The 22,440-nt window shown below is 40.2% G+C and overlaps 1 protein-coding gene across 3 annotated transcripts; it reads left to right on the forward strand.

The window, feature by feature from the left end:
* Window positions 1–1,371: 1,371 nt before the first annotated feature.
* On the forward strand, window positions 1,372–20,021 carry LOC116762366 (zinc finger protein 184). Of its 3 annotated transcripts, none has more exons than XM_032649251.1 (7): window positions 1,372–1,477; window positions 1,735–1,799; window positions 2,095–2,238; window positions 9,207–9,274; window positions 12,680–12,806; window positions 13,165–13,260; window positions 17,054–20,021. In XM_032649251.1, exons 3-7 carry the CDS (start codon window positions 2,232–2,234, stop codon window positions 19,012–19,014), a joined length of 2,259 nt encoding a protein of 752 aa, XP_032505142.1. In that variant the 5' UTR covers window positions 1,372–1,477; window positions 1,735–1,799; window positions 2,095–2,231; the 3' UTR covers window positions 19,015–20,021. The 3 variants fall into 3 exon arrangements, with proteins under 3 accessions (XP_032505142.1, XP_032505144.1, XP_032505143.1); XM_032649252.1 differs by having other exon boundaries at window positions 1,421–1,551; XM_032649253.1 differs by lacking the exon at window positions 1,735–1,799 and having other exon boundaries at window positions 1,392–1,551.
* The last annotated feature ends 2,419 nt before the right edge of the window (window positions 20,022–22,440 follow it).

The following is a 22,440-nucleotide window of genomic DNA, read 5'->3' on the forward strand; positions in this document are numbered from 1 at the left end:
GTTTTCATGTGCGCATGAGTTTTCAACTCATTTAGGTAAATACCAAGGAGTACAACTGCTGGATCACATTGTAGGAGTGTGCTTAGTTTTGAAACTAAGGACTGTCCTGCCAAACTGTCCTCTAAACTAGGACATCTTGCACTCCCACTAGCAGTGAATGAGAGATGCATTCTTTCTTAAACTTAGGAAGTTGTTCATCTCTTTACTAGGGATTCTAGTGTTAAAGATTAAAAGTGGGAGCTTGGGACCAAAGTACTACATTCAAGTCTTAGCTTCCCCATTTATTGGTTATGTCACCTTGGGCAGGTTACTCAACTCATCTGTGCCTTAGTTTCCTTTGTAGTAAAGAAAGAATAATAATGAACAACTTCATTAGATTGTTTTAAGAATTAAATAAGTCAGGTGTAAAGCACTTAGAACACTGTCTGGCACATAGAAAGTGTTAAATGATAGCTGATTTCAAGTGGTCTCTCCTTCCTGATGGGCAATCATCCACATGTTGGCTTTCCATCCTCTGTCCTTTACATCTATCACTTTCTTCTATTTCATTCACTTTTTTCTTTTGAACCACGCAGCTTTAAAAGAATATCCGATACATAACTGATTCACTTTTCCACAGCATCAATTCAGTTCTTCTCCAGTACGATTTTAGTTATGTTCCTGAATTTTAAATATGCTTGCATGTGTTTTAATCCCTTTTCATATAGTGTTTTTATTTCAGACTGTTCTCTCACAGCTTTCATTCCTGTTTCACTTAGGCCATGTCTTCCTGATTTCCAAGTTTAGTGTTTTGTCAGTCAACAGGCTGAGTGACTTGACCTTAGCCCCACTATACAAATATGGAGATGCACTGAAGCACAGTAAAGTGCTTGGGCCACACATTTAAAAATACAGAAACCTACCTACTTCTGTTGGATTCTTTTCTCCCAAGAACACACCGACAGACTGGCGTTGGGCTCCATTTGAGTCGTGGTTGAGCGTCAATATAATGGGTCACGACCAGAATTTTTTAAACAAAGGGATAGAACACTAAATACAATGCAGGACAGGTAATAAAGGCAAGTTATGCATTGTGAAACAATGCATAAGCGCAAACGCTTGTTTGCGTTTTTAAATTATATATGTGTGTAAATGTGTATTCTTAAAATCAGTCCGGTGACACACGCTTGAGAGTCACTGCTCTAACGCATACTTTTACCTGAGACGTGTACGAACAAACGACTAGTTGGTAGAACACTCGTCCCCGCTCCACTGGATTTCATACGTTGGCTTTCTTCTGGGAAATGGAGTTTAGCGTCGTGGAGCACTCTGGGAATCGTAGTCCTATGTGTCCGCGGGGCGCGGTTTAACGCTAGCGAGCGGGTCGGGGGTGGGTGTTCTCTTCTCCCACCAGCGGAAGTGGCCGTTGAAGCCGGCTGTAGGCGTGAAAAGAGCTTGGCGAGGGGGAGAGTCCAGCTGCTTCGGCTCCCTTCACTAGGTTTGGTGATTGTCCCAGAGCTTCTGGACCCGGGATCAGAGTGCGAAAATCGCTCTAGCGGGAGGGAAGCCCAGGTATCACTATGGCAACCGCCAGCCCCTCTGGCCGCGTGACGTCACCCCTCTCTCTCTCCGCTTGAAGCGGCCTCTGCGAGAGGGAGCTGGGGAGTCCTCGAAGGGGGCTCCCCTCTCCTCCTTTAGTGTGGGACTATTCCGCCCCGATCCCTGGGAGGGCTTTGTTCTTTTGTTCCGGCCTAGGAGGAAGGACGCGAGCCGAGCCCCGCCCTGTTTGTCCACCTTCCAGCTTTTCCGCTCCGCAACAGGTGTGTCTTCTTGAGCCCGCGGGGGTGTGAACCCACAAGTGTGCACCGAGGTAACCGTCCGAGTAGGTGGGCGCCTCTGCCCAGATTCTAGGGTAGGCGCCAGGGGTTTTTTGGAATCTGGGGCCGAACCTGCGTACTCGATCTCCATTCTGTTTTTGTTCAGCGGGAGTGCCACATGCCTCTTTACTGTTCTCTCCGGGCACTTCTCTTTTCCAAGGACCTCTTGGCCACTGTGCAAAACTCTTGAGGTGTAATTTTGTGACGGTTGCCGCTGACCCCATCTTGTGTCTTTTAGGGCAGCCAGCTTCACTGTGTGTAAGGGCACAGACTCGTGCCGGACATCTGGGCTCCAGAGAGAGGACCCCACTGGAGGGACGCTGCTTGGGAAACCCTGGTGTCCAGATTTCAAGAGGAACGGGATGAGCACCTGAGATGGAAGGTAGTGGGGACAACTTGGGAGAGAGTGGGATAATGGGGGCGAAAGAACAGCCATGACATGAAGATTAAATACTTGACAGAGCTGGAAGAAGTGGAAGGAGGGAACCTTACATATATGACGATCGAGAAAAGAAACAATTACATCATAGGGAGAGATTCTTATTTACATTATAGGGAGAGACTTGGAGGAAGAGTTAATTCTGCTTGGCTTTGGGATTGGGGAATGAAAAGGAGTAATGATTCAGAATGTCTGTGACCCTCACATGATTTCTATTTATTAAAAATTAGAATGATAATCTTACAGTCAGAAAAAATCTTGGTAATCATCTCTTCAATGTAAGAATCAGTTCTGAAATATCCTTGGCGGATGACCATCTGTTAAGCCTATGCCTGAACAATTGTGGCATTAAGCTCCATTTTGGGTGCAGACTATTCCCTTGTTGGTGTTTTCTTTTTTTAGTTCCTTATATGAGGCAGAAGTGCCTTTCCCTGTAACTTCTGTGTTGATCTTAGTTCTTAGTCCCCAAAAGCAAGAGACTGCTCTCTCTTTAACATTGCTGCCCTTCAGATATGTGAATTCAGCTGTTACAACTTCTACTCATAGATTCTTTTTCTTCTCAAAGCAAAATAGCCTCAGTTCCTTTGATGGGTCTCCATGCGATATATCTAGACCTCTTCTCTAAAAACTCTACTGCATGATAGCATGCTTCTTAAAATGCATTGCCTAAAACTAAACAGTCATTTAGATGTACTTTGAAAAATACCTTAAAGTGTGACGTACTATTTCTTTTGATTTGGATATTTCTGCTGTTTAGTATCAGATTGTATTTGCTTTTTAAAATAAGCGATATTATGCTGTTAGTCCTAGACCTTTTTTACATAAACTGCCGTGAACTAGATTTATGTCATCCTTGTATAATAGACTTGTTTTTTATCCTTAATGTCAGGACTTCACATTTATTATGATTGTTCACATTTTTTGGCCAAGTGTTCCAGCTTGTCAGAATAATTAATAATTAATATTAACTTGGTTATTCAGTGTTTTAACTGTTCTTTCCAACTTTATGTCACTAGCATATTTAATGAATATTCCTTCTCTTTCTTTCTATATGTCATTCAACAGGTCAGGGTAAGGACAGAGCCCTGTGATATGTCACTGTAGACTTCTTTCTGCATTGTCATTGTCTTTACATTCTGTAGGTATGGCTATGCAGTCAGGTTTGGTTTAACCTAGCTGCTATCATACAGTCCTTTTTCTCGGATTTGTTTAATATCATTAGAAATCTTAACATTATTTATTTAGGTTTGAGCTATACCTTTTATTTGTCCTCAGCTCTTTTTTTCTAAAGATACAAAGAATCTCTGTTTTATTTCTCACAACTGCATGTGTATCTACAATTATCTCAAAACAAAAAGTTTGATGAAAAAATCAACTGTTTCATTCTATCACCAATGAACAATTGGAAATTGTAATAAAAATAACAATTCCATTTATATTAGCATCCAAAATATGAAACAAGAATATAAACCAACAAAAATATGCAAGATCTCTACACTGAAAGCTACAAAATTTTGCTGAGAAGTTTTTTCCAGCTTTATTGAGATATAATTGACCCTGACATTGTGTAAGTTTAAGTTGTCCAGTGTTATGATTTGACCCACCTATATATTGCAAAATGATTACCACAATAAGATTAGTTAACCACATTGGTCACCACACATATTTGGTGGGGTGTGTGTGTGATGAGAATGTTTACGATTTATTCTCTTAGCAACTTGCAAGTGTATAATACCATATTGTTAACAATAATTACCATACTGTACATTAGATCTCCAGAACTTATTTGTAACTTAAAGTTTGTACCCTTTATCCAAAATCTCCCCATTTCCCCCACCCTCCAGCCCCTGAAAACCCTCATTCTACTCTTTGTTTCTGTGTTTGGACCTTTTAGATTCCACATATGAGATCATGCAGTATTTGTCTTCCTCTTTCTTATTTCACTTAGCATAATGCCTTCAGAGTCCATCCATGTTATCCCAAATGACAGGATTTCCTTCCGTTTTATGACTGAATAATATTGCATTATATATGTGTATGTGTGTGTACATTCCCACTGTTTGTGGGAATGTAAATTGGTTTACCCACTATAAAAAACAATATGGAGATTCCTTAAGAAATCAAAACTAGAACTACCATATGATTCAGCAATCCCACTTCTGGGTATGTATCCCAAGGAAATGAAATCACTATCTCAGATATCTGCACCTCCATGTTCATTGCAGCGTTATTTACAAGAGCCAAGACATGAAAGCAACCTAAATGTCCATCAGTGGATGAATGGATAAAGAAAATGTGGTATATATTTACATAGTGGCTATACCAATTTACATTCCCACCAACAGTGGACAAATGTTCCTTTTTCTCCACATGCTCACCAACACTTATCTCTTGTCTTTTTGATAATATTCATTCTAACAGGTCTGAGGTGATATCTCATTGTGGTTTTGATTTGCATTTCCCTGATGATTAGTGATATCAAGGACCTTTTCATATACACTGGCCATTTGTATGTCTTCCTTGGAAAAATATCTATTCAGGTTCTCTGCCCATTTTTAAACTGAATTATTTGTTTTTATGCCGTTGAGTTGTATGAGTTCCTTATACACTTTGGATATTAATCTCTTATCAGATATATGATTTGCAAATATTTTCTCCCATTCCATAGCTTATCTTTTCATTCTGTTGATGCTTTCTTTAGCTGTGAAGAAGGTTTTTCATTTGATGTAGTCCCATTTGTTGCTTGTGTTTTTTTGGTGTCATATTGAAAAGATCATTGCCAAGACCGATGTCAAGTAGCTTTTTCCTCCTGTTTTCTAGTTTTACAGTTTTAGGTCTTGTTTAAATCTTTAATCCATTTCAAGTTAATTTTCATGATTGGTGTAAGATAGGGATTCTGTTTCCTTCTTTTGTATGTAATTATCCAGTTTTCCCACCACCATTTGTTGAAGAGACTGTCCTTTCCCCATTAAGTATTTTTGGTCCCTTGTCAAATATTAGTTGATCATATATAGGAGACTTTATTTCTGGGCTCTCAATTCTGTTCCATTGGTATTTGTGTCTATTTTATGACAGTACCATATTGTTTTGATTGCTGTAGCTTTATAATATAGTTTGATGCCTCCAGCTTTGTTTTTCTTTGTCAGGATTGCTTTGGCTTTTAGGGGTCTTTTTTGATTCCATACAAATTTTAGAATTTTTTTTCTATTTCTGTGAAAATGCCATTGGAATTTTGATAGGGATTACATTTAATCTATAGATGACTTTGAGTAGTATGGACAGTTTAACAATAGAAATTCTTCTCATCCATGAACACAGGATGTCTTTCCATTTATTTGTGCCTTCTTCAAATTCTTTCATCAATGACTTATAGTTTTCATTCCACAGATCTTTCATCTCCTTGGTGAAGGTTATTTCTAAGTCTTTTATTGTTTTTGATGCTGTTCTAAATGGGATTATTTTCTTTATTTCTTTTTAGTGTGTAGAAACACCACTGATGAAATCACCTCCTCCTGTCTTTACTGATTGGCTTTGGGAGAGAAATATCCTCCATCAGCAATTCTGTTAGGGATTCTGAGGCTTTCTCAGATCTTCTTTGCATACATCTGCTCCATGCTTTTTGTTCCCTCTTGAGGGGGATTCTTAAGATTGTATGCCTTCTCTTAATCCTGCAAAGCCAGGCTGGGTGCTAATAGCTTCACCTTTGCTTTTCCTTGGTGGTGCTAATGCTCAGATGCTTTTGGTAGCTTTCTCCAAATCATGCAGAGTCAGGCTGGCTTTCTGTGTGTGTTCATAGCTATCTATAAAAGCTCCTCTTGCCACCATTAGGGTGTGCACAGAGAGCTGGCCATAGGTTGTGGGGAGGGTGTATAGGAGAGGTGCATGGAGCATTGCAGTTGGGAGGATCCACAAGTGAAGCATCCCCAGTGGCTCTTTGTCAGGCTTCCTGATTGAGTCTGTGAAGTGGTTAGTAGGATCCATGTTCCTTTGATATACCCTCCAAGTGCCGTGACTGCTGTTCTCCCAGCGGCTCTCTTCCCCTCATTCTCTTAGGACACCTCAGTATTCTGGATGAGGTGAGAAAGAAGTGGGTATCTTTGGTGGTGTCCCATACTGCTGGGGAACCTGGGCACTCACACGCTTTCACTTTCTCCCGTGAGAGAAATCACAGGCCAAGAAGGCCGCCTTGGCACTGAGCTGTACCTCTTTGGGGGTGATGCTGGTAAAATGAAACTGTTCCTCTTACCCTCTTCAATGCATCCATCTTGGATTTTTTGTTGTTGTTGTTCCAGTGGTGTGCTGGAACTTCTGTGCTAGACTCCTGGACTTCCACAAAGACACTCTCAACCATGGATGATTGTCTAAGTCAGTGTTTTTTGTGGGGAAGATGGTAGAAAATTCTTATTCCACCATGTTGATGACATCACTTCTCCCCTTCTCAGCTCTTTGCCCCTTATATCTTTCATAAATATTCTTTTTAATTCTAACTTCCTCAGAATTAAATCAGCCCAAATGGTTTCATTTTAAGGCTTTGCCTTTTTTTTCTTTTTGGGATTTTTCACAATTGTATTGTTAGGATTAACTTTCATGAGCCTCTGTCCCTTATAGTCAAGGTAATAGTTGTAACACTTACTGAGCATTTACTATTGCCAGGCACTTAGTTGGTTTCTATAGCTGTTACTGTTGTTGGTTTTGTTGGTTTCTGTTACTTGGAATCAAAATCATCTTACCTAAGACATTTCTCTTTATTCTATTTTCCTAAAGTCTTGGGTACATATCTGCCTATGTACAACATTTCCTCAACTTTCCTCCAACTAACATCTTCATTTTCTTCTCAAGATTTCTTTTACAAGACAGTTTTCCATTACTGGTCAAATTAAGTCTGGAATAATAGTTCCTTTTATTGCTTCCTCTACTTTCTGAGAATCGGACTTTCCCGTCAACCATTACTCTGAATAGACTTCCCCAAGAGCAAAGTTTGTTTCTGTTTTGTTTATTGATGTGTAAGTTACTACATTAAGTGCACAGATCTTAAGTGTACCAGTTGGTTAATTTTTATATATTATATGCCAGTGTAACCACTACCCACACTAAGATATGGAATGTTTCTAATGCCCCAGAGGTCTCTCTTGTGTGCCTGCTCAGTCAGTAACCCTCCAGAGGTAACCACTAGTCTAAGTTTTTGTACTTAATATACAGGCACACCTCAGAGATATTGTGGGTTCAGTTCCAACCACTGCAGTAAATCAGATATTGAAATAAACTGAATCTCATGAACTTCTTGGTTTCCCAGCGCATATAAAAGTTATGTTTACACTATTCTGTAGTCTATTAATTGTGCAATAGTACTATGTGTAAAAAAAAAGTATTTACCTTAATCTAAAACTATATATTATTGCTAAAAAATGCTAAACATCTTCTGAGCCTTCAGCAGTTTATAGTAGTAGCATCAAAAATTACTGATCATAGATCACCATTACAAATATAGTAATAATAAAAAGTTTGAAATATTGTGAGAATTACCGAAATGTGACACAGAGACATGAAGTGAGCAAATGCTGTTGGAAAAATGGTGCTGATAGCCTTGCTCGACATAGGGTTGCCACAAGCCTTCAATTTGTAAATAAAAACATGGTATCTGTGAAGTGCAAATAAAGTGAAGCACAATAAAACGAGGCATGCCTGTAAATGTACTCATACAGTATGCATTCTTTTCTTAAAAAATTTATTTATTTATTTTTGGCTCATTGGGTCTTCATCACTGTGCATGGGCTTTCTTTAGTTGTGGCGAGCAGAGGCTACTCTTTGTTGAGGTGCGCGGGCTTCTCATTGCGGTGGCTTCTCTTGTTGCGGCGCATGGGCATCAGTAGTTGTGGCGTGTGGGCTCTAGAACACAGGTTCAGTAGTTGTAGCCCACGGGCTTAGTTGCTCGGCGGCATGTAGGATCTTCCAGGACCAGGGCTCGAACCCATCTCCCCTGCATTGGCAGGCGGATTCTTAACCACTGCGCCACCAGGGAAGTCCCAGTATGCATTCTTTTGTGTTTGGCTTATTTTGCTCAGTATTGTTTATGAGATACATCCGTGTTGTTAGGTAAAGCAAGAGCTCATTCTTTTACACTGTGGGATAATATTCTATTGTATGACTATATCACAGTTTATCCATTCTGCTGAAAGACATTTGGATTGTTTCTAATCTGGGCATATTATAAATAAACCTGCTGTGAACAGTCTTGTACAAGCCTTTTGGTGGACATAACCCCTCATTTCTCTGGATATATGTGCAGGAGTGGGATTGCTGAGTCATAGGGCAGGTGTACGTATAGCTTTGGTATATACTGCCAAACAGTTTTTCTAAATGATTGGTAAATGTTTACTTCCACAGCAATGTACAAAAGTTCTAATCTCTCTGTATTCTTGCCAGTAGTTAGTATTGACCATGTGTATTTAAGTTTAGACACTGTGGTAGGTAGGTAATATAGATAAGTATATGTCGGTGTGATATGTAATTTATACTAATAGCAACGTTTCAAAGGGCATGGGAAGACTTTTGGAAAGTAATCTGATTATTAATTCATATTTTATATGTAGCAGAGAAGGCAGCAGAAATATTTTGCTTCACTTAATGAGGAATGTAGATTGAGTTGTATGATCCATGTGACTGTAAGTATCTAGGGGCAAAACTGTGAATCTTAAAGTAATGCTTTAATTCCTAAGCCTACCCATGAGAGTACGAGGGTCCTAGTCAGCAGTTACGTTGGGTTTTTTTTTTGGATTTTGAGAAGGAAATGGCTTCTCAAATGGCAGAAATAGTTCCTGCTGTTTTCATATAGAAAAATAAGTGGATTTTGTGGATTGCTGGGAACAGCTAACTCGGACAGGATTCATTGTGGTTTCTTTTTCCTCCCCTAGATCTGTCTTCTCCAGAGTCTGCCCTTCTCCAAGGGGGACATACTTCACTCCCATCAGCTAGTTTTCAGGTAAGTTGGGATTTCCTCAAATGTCATTTCAGTCGTTAGAGTGGGATTGTGTATTCTTTTGCTGTGGGTTATGTTTAGCTGAAAACCAATGTTGGCAGTTCATTCTGGGCTCCCATCTGCCAACCACTTTTTTCTTAGCTCTGCCTCTCCAGCTTAACTAATATATTCACCACTTAACTTCTTGCTTACGTCTTGCCATGTGCCACTGATGAGAGAGCAGAAGTACAAAACTTGATACTTTACCTGAATAGACCAAATAACTGCTAAATATTAAAAAGGTGAAATGAGTACCATGGAAAACAGAGACTCAACAAAAATGTATGTGGTCTGGAGGGATTAGGAGAGTTTCTGCAGTTCTTGCTTCTTTCCTCTGTAGCTCTCTTCCCTACAGTACTCTATGTGAACTCTAGTCGCCTTGACTTCCCCAAACTCTCAGCATTACCTCTTCAGTTCAAGGAGTCTGCTGGGTCCCTCCTGGGTTCCCCTTCCCTGCACCCCTGCCTGGACACTCTCAAGGTAGTAAGCTGGAGCAGTTGTAGGGCTCACTTCATTTGTTTACTGATTCTTGGGGATCACTGTTCTTTGTTATCTGAGATTCAGTGCCTTGGAAACTGTTGTTTCATATGTTTTGTCTGGAATTTGTTGGTTATTTTAATGCAGGAGGGTAAATTCAGTCCTTATTAATTCCATCTTGGCCACAGCTTGATCCTTTTGAGGTTTGGTTTTGAACTGTAAGCTTTGTTAGGGCTGACCTAGTGTAGCCTTATTCTAGGACTGTGTCATGGGGTCTGTGACTACACTTTAGTTCAGTGATTTGCTAGGATGACCCACCCAACCCAGCAGCATAACTCAGGGATAGGGATCATTACAACAAAGGATACAAAACACATAGAAGGAAAAAGATATTTATAAGAATCCAAAGAAATCAGGTACAGGCTTCCATGTCCTCCTTGTGTGATGATCACACAGATGTACTTTCTCTAGAGCTGTTGTCCATAGAGACAGAGAAATGTCTCTATCCAGGGAAGTCTTCTTGAGTCTCACAGTCCAGAGTTTTTAAAGGGAGCTGATCACATACATCAGCGTGTACTTGCTGTTGACCAGCCATGGTGCAGACCTCAAACTAGGCACCACATGTCCATCGTAAATCTTCATGTATACTTTAAACAATGCTGACAGTCTGGTACATCCTGTCCCAGTGCTCCAGGCACACAATAACATCGTCAATCGGTGACTATATAAACATTAGTTTTCAGAGCTTGTTTAAGGTTCAGAAACATGGATCCAAGTGTCCCTGGAGATTAGCAAGGATTGGGCAAGCCGGACTTGCTGCTTTAACTCTTTCCTCACAGGCTAAACTTGTGCTGCTCCTAAAGCGCGCTGGAACTGTTTGTGGGAACTGATTGTGTGTATGTCTTCTTAACTCTGGGTTCAGTTATGTCACATTGGTAACTTGATATGGCCTGTGGAGATAGTATTTACACCAGAGTTTTGGAGCTCCTCCTCTTTGTATCTCCCTTCTCTCTAGTACCTACCCTGCAAATTCCCTGCCTCTGTAGTCCTGAGCTGCCACCTTTGTTTCCTTAGTTCAGTGAGACCACTGTGTCTTGCTCAGTTTCTGCCTCCAGGCAGGAAACTGAAGGGTCTGTGGGGCTCACGTGATTGTCTCCCTTCTCTCAGGGATCACAGTTCTGTTCTGTCTGCTGTTCAAAAATACAAAAGCACTTGTTTCAGTTATATTGTTGAGTTTTACAGTTGTCTACTCTGGGAGAGCTAGTCCAGTAGCTCTGTCGTGGTTAGAAGTAGAAGTCCCAATAATTTATTTATCTATTTTGAAACAAAATTAACTCACTTGCCCAGTTTCAAATACATAATAAATAAAGAAAAAGTAGGAAGTTCCCCTGCATTGCCTCAAGAGTCCCACTAAACAGTCACACTGATAATATTCGGTAGTGTATTCTTTTAGCTTTTTCTCTGCATTTACATACAAACTTTCCTATTCATAAAAATAAAAATGGGGTAATACCATGTATGCTATTTTTAATATGATATATATTTCCTAATCAGTACATATAGAGACACTTTATTTTTAAATGTCTACATAAGCTGCTTTAGTATGGATGTACCATGAATTCTTTAACCACTATCCTATTAATAGACATTTAAGTTTGCTTTTTTTTTCCCCTCACAATGTTGCAAGGAAATTTTTACATATGTCTTTGCACCCTGAGGTGTTTCTAAAGAATAAATTCCTACAAGCTATAAATCTGGATTGAATGATATATGTATTTAAAGGTTTGATAGATCCTGGCAGAGTGCCCCCTGATAGATTGCATTAGGGCCCTGTTGCCGCTGTAATACACATGAGCACTTTAAGCAGTGTTCACTAATCTGGTATCTCATTGTTTTATTATGTTTTTCTTGGAGTGGAGCATCTTTTCATGGTTTGTTAACAATGGTTTGGGTGAATTGCCTGTTTGGGTTGTCGGCCTTTTTTGGTTATTGTTGTAGGTTGTTCATCTTTTCTGCTAATTAGTTGTAGCAACTCAGAATATTGCATTTTATTTATGGTTTTCTACAGAAGTTTTACATTTTTATGTGGTTTTATGTGTCAGTCTCCCTGTCTTATAATTTTTGCCTTCCACATATCAAGCTTATAAAACTATTTTTCTGTCTTTTATTCTATTTTATTTTTGCTCTTTCTTTAAAATTCAGTCTCTAATCCAGCAGATATTTTTGTGTATGCTGTGAAGTAGGGAACTCACCTTAATTTCTTTTCTCAAATAGACAGTCATTTGTTATGGCACCATTTAGTGAATAATCCAGCTTTTTAAAACTAATTTGAAAGTTGCTTAATCCCATTTAGTTCTTATAAACATGGCTATATTTTGGGTTTCTCACTGAGTTTTATTCCATACTAGACCATTCTGTTCTAATTTATCTTTTCTTTCGGTATATTTTGGTATATTACTTAGTATATTTTGAAATGTGGTAGGGTAAGTCTCCTCCTCAAATTCTTTCAAAAACATTTTTGTTTTTGCACTTACAGGTAGTAAAACATATTATTGATGTTAATAGGTATACTCTTAATACTTGATATATCTTGGAACACGGAGATCATGATGATTATGAAGATCAATAACAACAACAGTGGCCAACATTGACTGAGCACTTGTTATATTCTAGACCTTAAATTAAGCATTTAATATTGAACATTGCTTATTTAATTCTTGCAATAATCCTATGAGTCAGGTTTTGTTTTTATATTCATTTTACGAAGGAGGAAATATCAAAATCATTTTTCAGATAGCCCAGAGCTTGCCTTGCTTCTGTCAGTATTGCTAACTTTACCCCTTTCTGAGGTAAATCCTTTATGGCTAAGCAGAAATATGTTTGGTATTTCAGGAATCAGTGACCTTCAAGGATGTGATAGTGGACTTTACCCAGGAAGAATGGAAACAGCTGGATCCTGTACAGAGAGATTTATTCAGGGATGTGACACTGGAAAATTATACACATCTGGTCTCTATAGGTAAGGATGACTTCTCTGCGTTAATATCTGGGGGTGCGTAGGAGGAGGGTGCTCTTGTGCTTAGGTGAGTTTTGCCATTAAGGAACCAAAGATTCCTAAACTTTGAAAGGTCTTGAAAAGGTTTCTACTCTCTAGCAACTAGAAGGACAAACTAATAATTTTTCTGAACCCAGATCAGTTCCCAAGTTATACCACATCTGGGAATGTATAACATGGAAGCTATATGTGCTTTATATGCTTTACTCCATCTGATTTGTCCATGTATCCTTTCCTCTAAAGACAAAGTGATGAGACTGAACTCTGACACAGCACTTTTCTCTCAGTGCAGACAGGTAACTTTTTTTACCCCTATGAGCAGGACTCCAAGTTTCCAAACCTGATGTGATTTCCCAGTTAGAGCAAGGGACAGAGCCATGGATTGTGGAGCCCAGCATTCCAGTAGGTGCCCTTGGAGGTAAGTAATGGATACCCGGCAGATGAGTGTTATTGACACTAACCACCAGCCTGATGAGAGGATTTTACGTCTGAAATGTAGATGTACTTCTCTTTAAAGTGGCTCCTGTGGAGAATGGGAAGGCATCTGGACTCTCTTTTTTTTTTTGTGGTACGCGGGCCTCTCACTGTTGTGGCCTCTCCCATTGTGGAGCACAGGTTCTGGACGCGCAGGCCCAGCGGCCATGGCTCACGGGCCCAGACACTCCGCGGCATGTGGGATCCTCCCGGACCGGGACACGAACCCGTGTCCCCTGCATCAGCAGGCGGACTCTCAACCACTGCACCACCAGGGAAGCCCTGGACTCTCTTATGCTTTGTCAAAACAGTAAATGTCTCAACATGTATTCTATTTTTGTACTCCTTTCAAAGGAGTTATTATCCTTCTTGCTTTATTCTAAAGGCAACTTCTTGACATGGAATCTGGATTCCTCCTTTCCCAACCTCCTTTGGGGCCCTGGCCTCATAATTATTACCCCACTTTTCACCCTTACAGTTTTCTTTTTGGATCTACAGCCTCCAGCCCCAGTACCTTCAAACAGAAATAGGTAACCTAAATTCCAAATACTTCCACTCAACACTGTTAATCTTTCTGGCCACCATCCAGTCTGCCCTCTTGCTTTCCCAACCAAACTGTGCAAAAGTGAGTTCCATACCTGTAGCCGTCATTTCTTCATCACCTGTTCCTCTCTTAATCTCACTGTGTAGCTTCTGACCCTATCACTTATTGGACTGCCCTTGAAATTTTGAATAACTTTCTTGTAAACCATCAATTCCCAAACTGCACAGAGAGACTTCTTCAAAGATCTGACCCTGAAACAATGTACAAACTTAGTCACTCTAGGTAAGGAATATCTCCAGATTTAATGAGATAGGAGTAGGGGGTCCTTTTTATGGGGAGAAACAATGCATGCCATGTTCAAATTTAGCAAGTACTGGATTAGCTAAAATTTAGCAGGTTTCTTACTGGAGGACCACTCAGAAATTTTTTTTTTAATTGTAGTTGGGAATTATGAATTTCCAACAGAGTGCATAGAATGTAACATTTCTCTCCCCCATCCTCCTAACCGTGATTCCGTTTTTTTTTAATATTGCACCTTTAAAATCTTTCTTTTAAAAGATGGTTTCATGGGACTGCCCTTGCAGTCCAGTGGTTAAAACTACTCCCTTCCAATGCAGGGGGGGTGTGGATTTGATCCCTGGTCAGGGAACTAAGATCCCACGTGCTGTGCGGTGCATCCAAAAAAAAAAAAGATGGTTTCATGGAACACAATTTAGAAAACTAATTTTTAAAAAATAAGAACTTTATTAACTTGTGCTTATAGTTTGTTAACTTTTGGAAAGTTACACTGAGGTGGCCACTGGCCCTGGGCCTTGTCTGCGTCATTTTCCTATCCTCTTCTTTAGGCTGTCTTGGTGACTTGGCCCCTTGTATTCTGATATATATTCTGTCTTACTGGTCTATGTTGTTCTTTTACAACCTGGATGTCAGCACCTTCTATTATCTCTCCATGCACATGGGTGTCTGAATATTGTGGTCAGTGCCCTTCGACTTTGCATATAGTAGTGAGAATTGCTTCCTGCAGTAGGAATGGTGCTGTTCAGTCTGGCCTTCTGGAATTTTCTCCAATCCTTCATTCATTACCCCACCTCTGATATTCTGGTAACTCTTTTGGTTAGTACGTGGACAATATGACAATGTATATGATATTGGTCACAGTCTGTTGCATGTTTATTGCTTTCAACTGGAACTCCAACTTGAGCTAGAGATCAGTCACTCCCACACTCTTTTTGCCTTTAACAGCATCCGACTCCATGGTCTCCATATCCTTTTCCCTGTGAAGTACTTCCCAGGAGCTATTTTTTATGGCTATCTGCTGTACAAGTATATCCTTAGTGTCATTTTTGTTGATGAAAACATATCCATTTCTTATACTGATTGGCTGTTCCCCAAAACTTGTGTTACATTAATCGTCTTGTCCCTGCTGGAGAAGCACTGCTGTTGTGAGGCTGCCTGCACTTCTGCATGCTGATGCATGCTGTACCATTTCCCATGGTACCAGGTATGGAGAGGATGGTAGGCAGCTCTAGGTCCCTGCCCTGCTTCTTATGTTTGCAGTGATAATGGTGGTGACAATGACTGGGCTGGCAGCACAGGAGATTCAGGGTTTTCTGGGGGTCTGCTGTACCTTCCCGTTACCAGTGGAACCAAAGAAATGCTGTTTTATTTTATTTTATTTTTAATTAATAAAGTTGGCTGCATTGGGTCTCCACTGCTGCACACGGGCTTTCTCTAGTTGCGGCGAGTGGGTGCTACTCTTCGTTGTGGTGCACAGGCTTCTCATTGAGATGGCTTCTCTTGTTGTGGAGCACAGGTTCTAGGCACGTGGGCTTCAGTAGTTGTGGCACACGGGCTCAGTAGTTGTGGCTCATGGGCTCTAGAGCACAGGCTCAGTAGTTGTGGCACGTGGGCTCAGTAGTTGTGGTTCATGGGCTTAGTTGCTTCATGGCATGTGGGATCTTCCCAGACCAGGGCTAGAACCCGTGTCCCCTGCATTGGCAGGCGGATTCTTAACCACTGCGCCACCAGGGAAGTCCAAGAAATGCTGTTTTAAACACAGCCTTTTTTCTTTACTGAATCTGCCAGCGTTGACTACCCTGTCATCTTTCTTGTCTTGGCAAAAGACAAACTATCCCAGAGTAGACAGTAGAGTAGTGTAACTCTATGTCCTGATTATGTACTTTTCTGGTTCTTTTTTCTTTTTTTTTTTTTTTTTCTGAATCTGCCAGCATTGACTACCCTGTCATCTTTCTTGTCTTGGCAAAAGACAAACTATCCCAGAGTAGACAGTAGAGTACTGTAACTCTATGTCCTGATTATATACTTTTCTGGTTCTCGTTTTCTTTTTAACAACTTCGGTTCTGTGTTTCTTATATTCTTTTGTTTGCTTGCTGAAAAACTGCTTTCTTTCATTAGTATATTTTATTCATCCCATTACCCTAAACATCCTCAAGGATCTTCCTCCATTGCTGCTTTTTTTTCACATACAGTCTTATGGCTTTAGCTGTTCTTTTCCTTCTTCTTTTGAGCTGATATTTTCTGTCCTATATTTGAACATTTTAGTTATCCTGCTACTTTTGGCATCTTCCACCCCCACAAACACCATTATAGTCTAGTCTTCCATTTCTCTTCCTAATTCTCAAAATGCCTAGTGTTGAACTCGGTATCTTCCTCCACCTAAATTACTTCCTCTACTATTTACAACTTTCTCATTTCTAGCAGTGATATGACTATTTTGTCCGTTTTCTAGGCTAAAAATCATGGAGCCATAGTCATGTCTTGTGTTTATCCTGTCTTGAAATCATGGTTCTTAGACTTTTTGTTGCTGTTCACTGGCAAGGGATCCCAGTTCAGACTGCCTCCTTTAGATTCAGTCCATCTCTGTCTCCTCTTATCTATCTCTGTGGTCACTTTCTAAATTTACTATCAACTTAAATGGAGTTCCCTTACTGGTTCTTAGAGATTATCTATGAAGTTGAATTAGACATTTTCTTGCTACTCTCATATTTTATTTCTCGTTCTCCTTAGCTCTTTCCAAATTTCTCCCCAAATAATAGGGCTGTGTTTGAAAATCCTCAGAATTTGCTGAGGGCTTTATTTTTAGTTTCATTAGGTCATTCCCACAATAACACTTTTGTTGTTGTGTTTGGTTTTTTTCCCTCAATTCAGAGAATACTGACATTTTCTCTTTCAGACTGGGAGACAAGACCAGAAAATAGCGTATCAGTCTCAGAGCTGGACATTTCTGAAGAAGAGCCATCTCCAGAGGCAATAGTAGAAAAGCACAAAAGGGATGATCCTTGGGGTTCCAATGTCTTAGAAACTGGGAAATCTGAAGGCAGTCCAGAGAGGCAACAGGCAAATGAACAGGCCCTGCCAAGGGAAATAAAAATAACTGACAAGACAGTACCTACTTTGAAGAGAGACCATGTAAATAATGACTTTGAAAAAAGCATCAATGTGAGTTCAGACCTTTTAACACAAAAAGAAGTATCTCCAGAAGAGACCTCTACCAAAACAAGCGTCAAACAGAATTTAAAGCCGGTTAAAAAAGAGAAATCTTGTAAGTGCAATGAATGTGGGAAAGCTTTTAGTTATTGTTCAGCTCTTATTCGCCATCAGAGAACACATACTGGAGAGAAACCCTACAAATGTAATGAATGTGAAAAAGCCTTCAGCCGGAGTGAAAACCTTATAAACCATCAAAGAATTCATACTGGAGATAAACCATATAAATGTGATCAGTGTGGAAAAGGCTTCATTGAGGGTCCTTCTCTTACTCAACATCAAAGAATTCACACTGGAGAGAAACCCTATAAGTGTGATGAATGTGGGAAAGCCTTTAGTCAGAGGACCCATCTTGTTCAGCATCAGAGAATTCACACTGGTGAGAAACCATATACATGTAATGAGTGTGGAAAAGCCTTTAGCCAGAGAGGCCACTTTATGGAACATCAGAAAATTCATACAGGAGAAAAACCTTTTAAATGTGACGAATGTGATAAAACCTTTACCAGGAGCACACACCTTACTCAACATCAAAAAATTCATACTGGAGAGAAAACCTATAAATGTAATGAATGTGGGAAGGCTTTCAATGGACCCTCAACATTTATACGTCATCATATGATTCATACTGGTGAAAAACCATATGAATGCAATGAATGTGGGAAAGCCTTCAGTCAGCACTCAAACCTCACTCAACATCAGAAAACACATACTGGGGAGAAACCTTATGATTGTGCTGAATGTGGGAAATCCTTTAGTTACTGGTCATCCCTTGCTCAACATCTAAAAATTCATACTGGAGAAAAACCTTACAAATGCAATGAATGTGGAAAGGCCTTCAGTTATTGCTCATCCCTTACTCAGCATCGGAGAATTCACACCAGAGAAAAGCCCTTTGAATGCAATGAGTGTGGAAAGGCTTTCAGTTATCTCTCAAACCTTAATCAACATCAGAAGACTCATACCCAAGAGAAAGCTTATGAATGTAAGGAATGTGGGAAAGCCTTTATTCGGAGTTCATCTCTTGCTAAACATGAAAGAATTCATACTGGTGAGAAACCCTATCAGTGTCACGAATGTGGGAAAACCTTCAGTTATGGCTCATCCCTTATTCAGCATAGGAAAATACATACTGGAGAAAGACCTTACAAGTGTAATGAATGTGGGCGAGCCTTCAACCAGAACATACACCTTACGCAACATAAGAGAATTCACACAGGAGCAAAGCCTTATGAGTGTGCCAAGTGTGGCAAAGCCTTTCGACATTGTTCATCTCTGGCTCAACATCAAAAAACTCACACAGAAGAAAAACCCTACCAGTGTAATAAGTGTGAAAAGGCCTTTAGCCAGAGCTCCCATCTGGCTCAGCATCAACGAATTCACACTGGAGAGAAACCCTATAAATGTAATGAATGTGACAAATCCTTTAGCCGGAGCACTCATCTGACTGAACATCAGAATACTCATACTGGAGAGAAGCCTTACAACTGTAATGAATGCAGGAAGACTTTCAGCCAGAGCACTTACCTCATTCAGCATCAGAGAATTCATTCAGGAGAGAAGCCCTTTGGATGTAATGATTGTGGAAAAGCCTTCAGATATCGTTCTGCTCTCAACAAACATCAGAGACTGCACCCTGGCATATGACTCTTCTAGGAACATCATAAACATAGCAGATGCATTTACTCTAGTTTGTCCTTTCAAGTACAGAAGAATCAGGGTGGATTGAGAAACTGCAAAAATATTTTTATTTTTCACCGTCATGCTGTGGAATGGAAAGTACATTGGGCTGAAGTAAGCCAATTACGTTGTTAAGCACCTTTGTGACATTGGCAAATTCAGCCATTTTAAGCTTCAGTTTCCTCTGTGAAATGAGGGATTTGGAGTAGGTCATTTCAAAGGTCGTTTGGAGTTTTATATTCGGTTTTGTATATTCACAATATATTCTTGAATAGGATTATTGTACATCAACATTTTGCTATGTTGCATCTAGAATGTATGTATTTATGCATGTTTTGCCAATAGAAAGCATTTATGTTTCAGTAACTAGACTGGAGATCTATCATGCTCCTGTTCGAACACATTTAAGTTCTTTAAGTAACCGATTCCTAATAAAAAGAATTGTAAAGTACCCTCAAATTAATAATTCAGTAATATATAATGGCTTAAGTCAGTACAAGTATTAAACCTTCCTACTATTTTCTCTCCTAGTATGTTTTAACATTCTAGAAGTTTATCACAACTACATAGATCCTCTACTACAGCTTAAACCTGTGTTATTTAATCCCAGTTACATAGTGGAATCACTTGAGGAACTTTATAAAATTCTGTTGCCAAGACCCCACCCCCAGTGACTGATTGGCCTAGGGAGTGGGATCCTGGCTTCAGTGTCTTTTTTTAAACTCCTAATGTGTACCCTGGAAAGAACAACTGGATTAGATTTCAGTACTCATTTCCTTCATAGCTTCTTGTGACTCCTCCTAGAAGCTCACAGATTAGCTCTTCAGTACACATAATGTACTGAAGGGGATGTACACATAATGTAATTTTGACTGTTACCTTGTTTTGTAAATTGGTTTCTCATGAACTTTGAGAGGTAAGGTCAAATTTGTTTCCTTACCAAAGTACAGAAATTAAACGGCTGTATAAAATAATGGTCATTTTACTTGCTTTTCCTTGGCCACCTGATATCACAAGCAGATGACAGTGTGAGTGACACTTCTGAAGATGGGCAGCCCACGGCCTGCATGGCCATTTGTGGCAACCCTGGTCAAGATAACATTTGAGCCAGAAATAAATATGGGTCTAGCCATAAAGAGATGGGCCCTTATATTTTCTCTAGATACAGTCTAATTATCAGGTCTGCTCTTTTAAGAGTAACTGAAAATTTCCTAGCCTGGCCTTGAGAATAGGAGCTCTGAGAACAGGAGGTAGCACAGAAGTTGATCATTATTTATATAAAAGGAGTTCAAGACTCTTCCCACAAAGGAGGTTTGGGGGAGTGCGTGCTGCAGCTTTCTTCAAGTGAAAAAATAAATTCAGTCATTTTTGCTTATATAAATGCCAGTGACCTGCATCAGAATTTTGTCACCTCCTTAAAGAAGATGCCAGACAGTGAAGAACAGAGTTCAGGAGATAAAGTAGCCATTTAAATCTCAGGACTTTTTTCTGTCGTAGTTTTGAAATATCTATGAAGAAATGTCATCTTGGTATTTTTTAATTTCTCAAGGCTTCCATTATGTAGGAATTTTATTTATCCCATAGCAGAGAGGTGGACACTAGCAGAGAGGAATGGATCTCAGGTTATAGGATATGCTTTGGTTGGAATCTGAGCCACTCCCACAGTATAAGGAAAAGAAGTTTCTATATCCACGTGAAGCGTCCTCCTGTTTCAAAGGAGATCCCAAACTAGAGAACATCAGAGTCTGCCTGAAATGGACAAAAAGACTCTTGTCCTTTTGCCACTATGATTCCTATATGAGGGAACAGAATTTATTTGGGAATTTGTCATTAACCATGGAAGATCCTGCTTTGTTCCATTAATTTGATCTATTCATAGATACCGTCAGATCAAATGCAGAGCACCGAGAATGTGTGATCACTATCTGGAGGTTGCTTGGTAGTTCCGAGTTCCTTACCAGGACCTCCTGTTTTAAGATAACTCATGCAAGTGGTTACTATAGGGCCTGGCCAGCACGAGCGGTTTCGGTCAGTGGTTCCCCTAACAATATGACAAGAGGAAAGTCAAAGAAGTTTACCTCTCTCTGGATTTGTTTACATCTCAAGAGGATGGTGTGGAGAGGGGAGGGAAAGGGGGACTGATATGAATGACCTCACAGTGTGATGGAACCTGTATTCTAGACCCTGTCTTGGACACACCTCTGCCTCAGATGGGCTCAGACAGGTGCTTGGGCCATGGATGAACTCACCCTTGCACAGGGGCATTCATCTCGATCTTGGACTACTGAGAAAGCATGAAGGCTCAAGGTCCAGGTCCAAAATATGTATCATTACTGAGGCCTCTGAGCAATGTAGTTCTGAGCAGATTACTTTGGGGCCAGGAGAAATCTGGAACCACAGTTCTGGGAGGCTAATGGCCCAGCATTGCCCAAGAAGACCAGGAAACAAGGAATGGGTCTATTGGTGAAGGACAGTATTTTCAGGGGCCACTTTTTATTTGGTCCATATTTTTCTTCACTCCACCTCTAGGCAGAGTCCCAGGCAGAAACTAAGGGCCATATTCAAGCAGTTTAATTGAAGAAAATTTAGCCAAGAGAGGGAACCAGCAAAGGACAGTGGAACACTAGCGTCTAACAATTGCAGGAAAGCATTACCACCCCTGAGCCTGAAAGACCAAGAGCAAAAGAAGAATGTATTCATTTCCTATGGCTGCTATAATGAATTACCACAAACTTGGTGCCTTAAAACAACAGATTTCTTTTCACAGTTCTGGAATCCAGAAGTCTGAAATCAGTTTCACTAGGCCAAACTCAAGGTGTTGGCTGGTTCACACTCCTTCTGGAAGTTCTAGGGGAGAATTAGCTTGGTGGCTAAAGCAGTATGTGAATTTAATGAGGATGTTTTTAAATAGGAGAGACATACTAGACTTGTTTAAAGTGATAATGAAATGAGTCACTAGAAAAGGAGAGATTGAAAAGTGGAAACAGTGTGAGAGCAAAGTCCTAAAGGAGAAAGAAATGGTGTCTCTGACAATGTTGGGATGGATAGAAGCTAAGTGGTGGGCGTAGAAAGTGTGAAGGACAGAAGGTTGTGCGTGGGGAGCAGATGGCAGGCACCTTGTAAAAGCAGAGGCGGAGGAGGACTTCTGGAACAGGAATTAAAAAGGGAAGGATAAGATTCACCGGTGGGAGAGGAAAAGCACGGGCAGCAGATGCTGCATTACCCACAAGCGCGGGGATTCCTGCCTGCCAAGACCCCAGGGTTCCAGATAAAAGGCAGAATGTTTGCTGGATGACTCATCCACGTGGACATTAGTTGATTCAACAAATGTTTACTGAGCAGTTACTCTGTCATGATGTCACTCAGAATGAAATGAGACGTGAAATACAGCAG

The sequence above is a fragment of the Phocoena sinus genome, chromosome 11 (assembly GCF_008692025.1).
Source record: "Phocoena sinus isolate mPhoSin1 chromosome 11, mPhoSin1.pri, whole genome shotgun sequence".
Lineage (NCBI taxonomy): Eukaryota > Metazoa > Chordata > Mammalia > Artiodactyla > Phocoenidae > Phocoena > Phocoena sinus.

Excerpts from the sequence above, each read along its gene's own strand:
- LOC116762366 (XM_032649251.1), top strand. Across the intron at positions 9,275-12,679 it reads TCCCATCAGCTAGTTTTCAG|GAATCAGTGACCTTCAAGGA; the intron begins GTAAGTTGGGAT and ends TTGGTATTTCAG. Across the intron at positions 13,261-17,053 it reads TCCAGTAGGTGCCCTTGGAG|ACTGGGAGACAAGACCAGAA; the intron begins GTAAGTAATGGA and ends TTTCTCTTTCAG.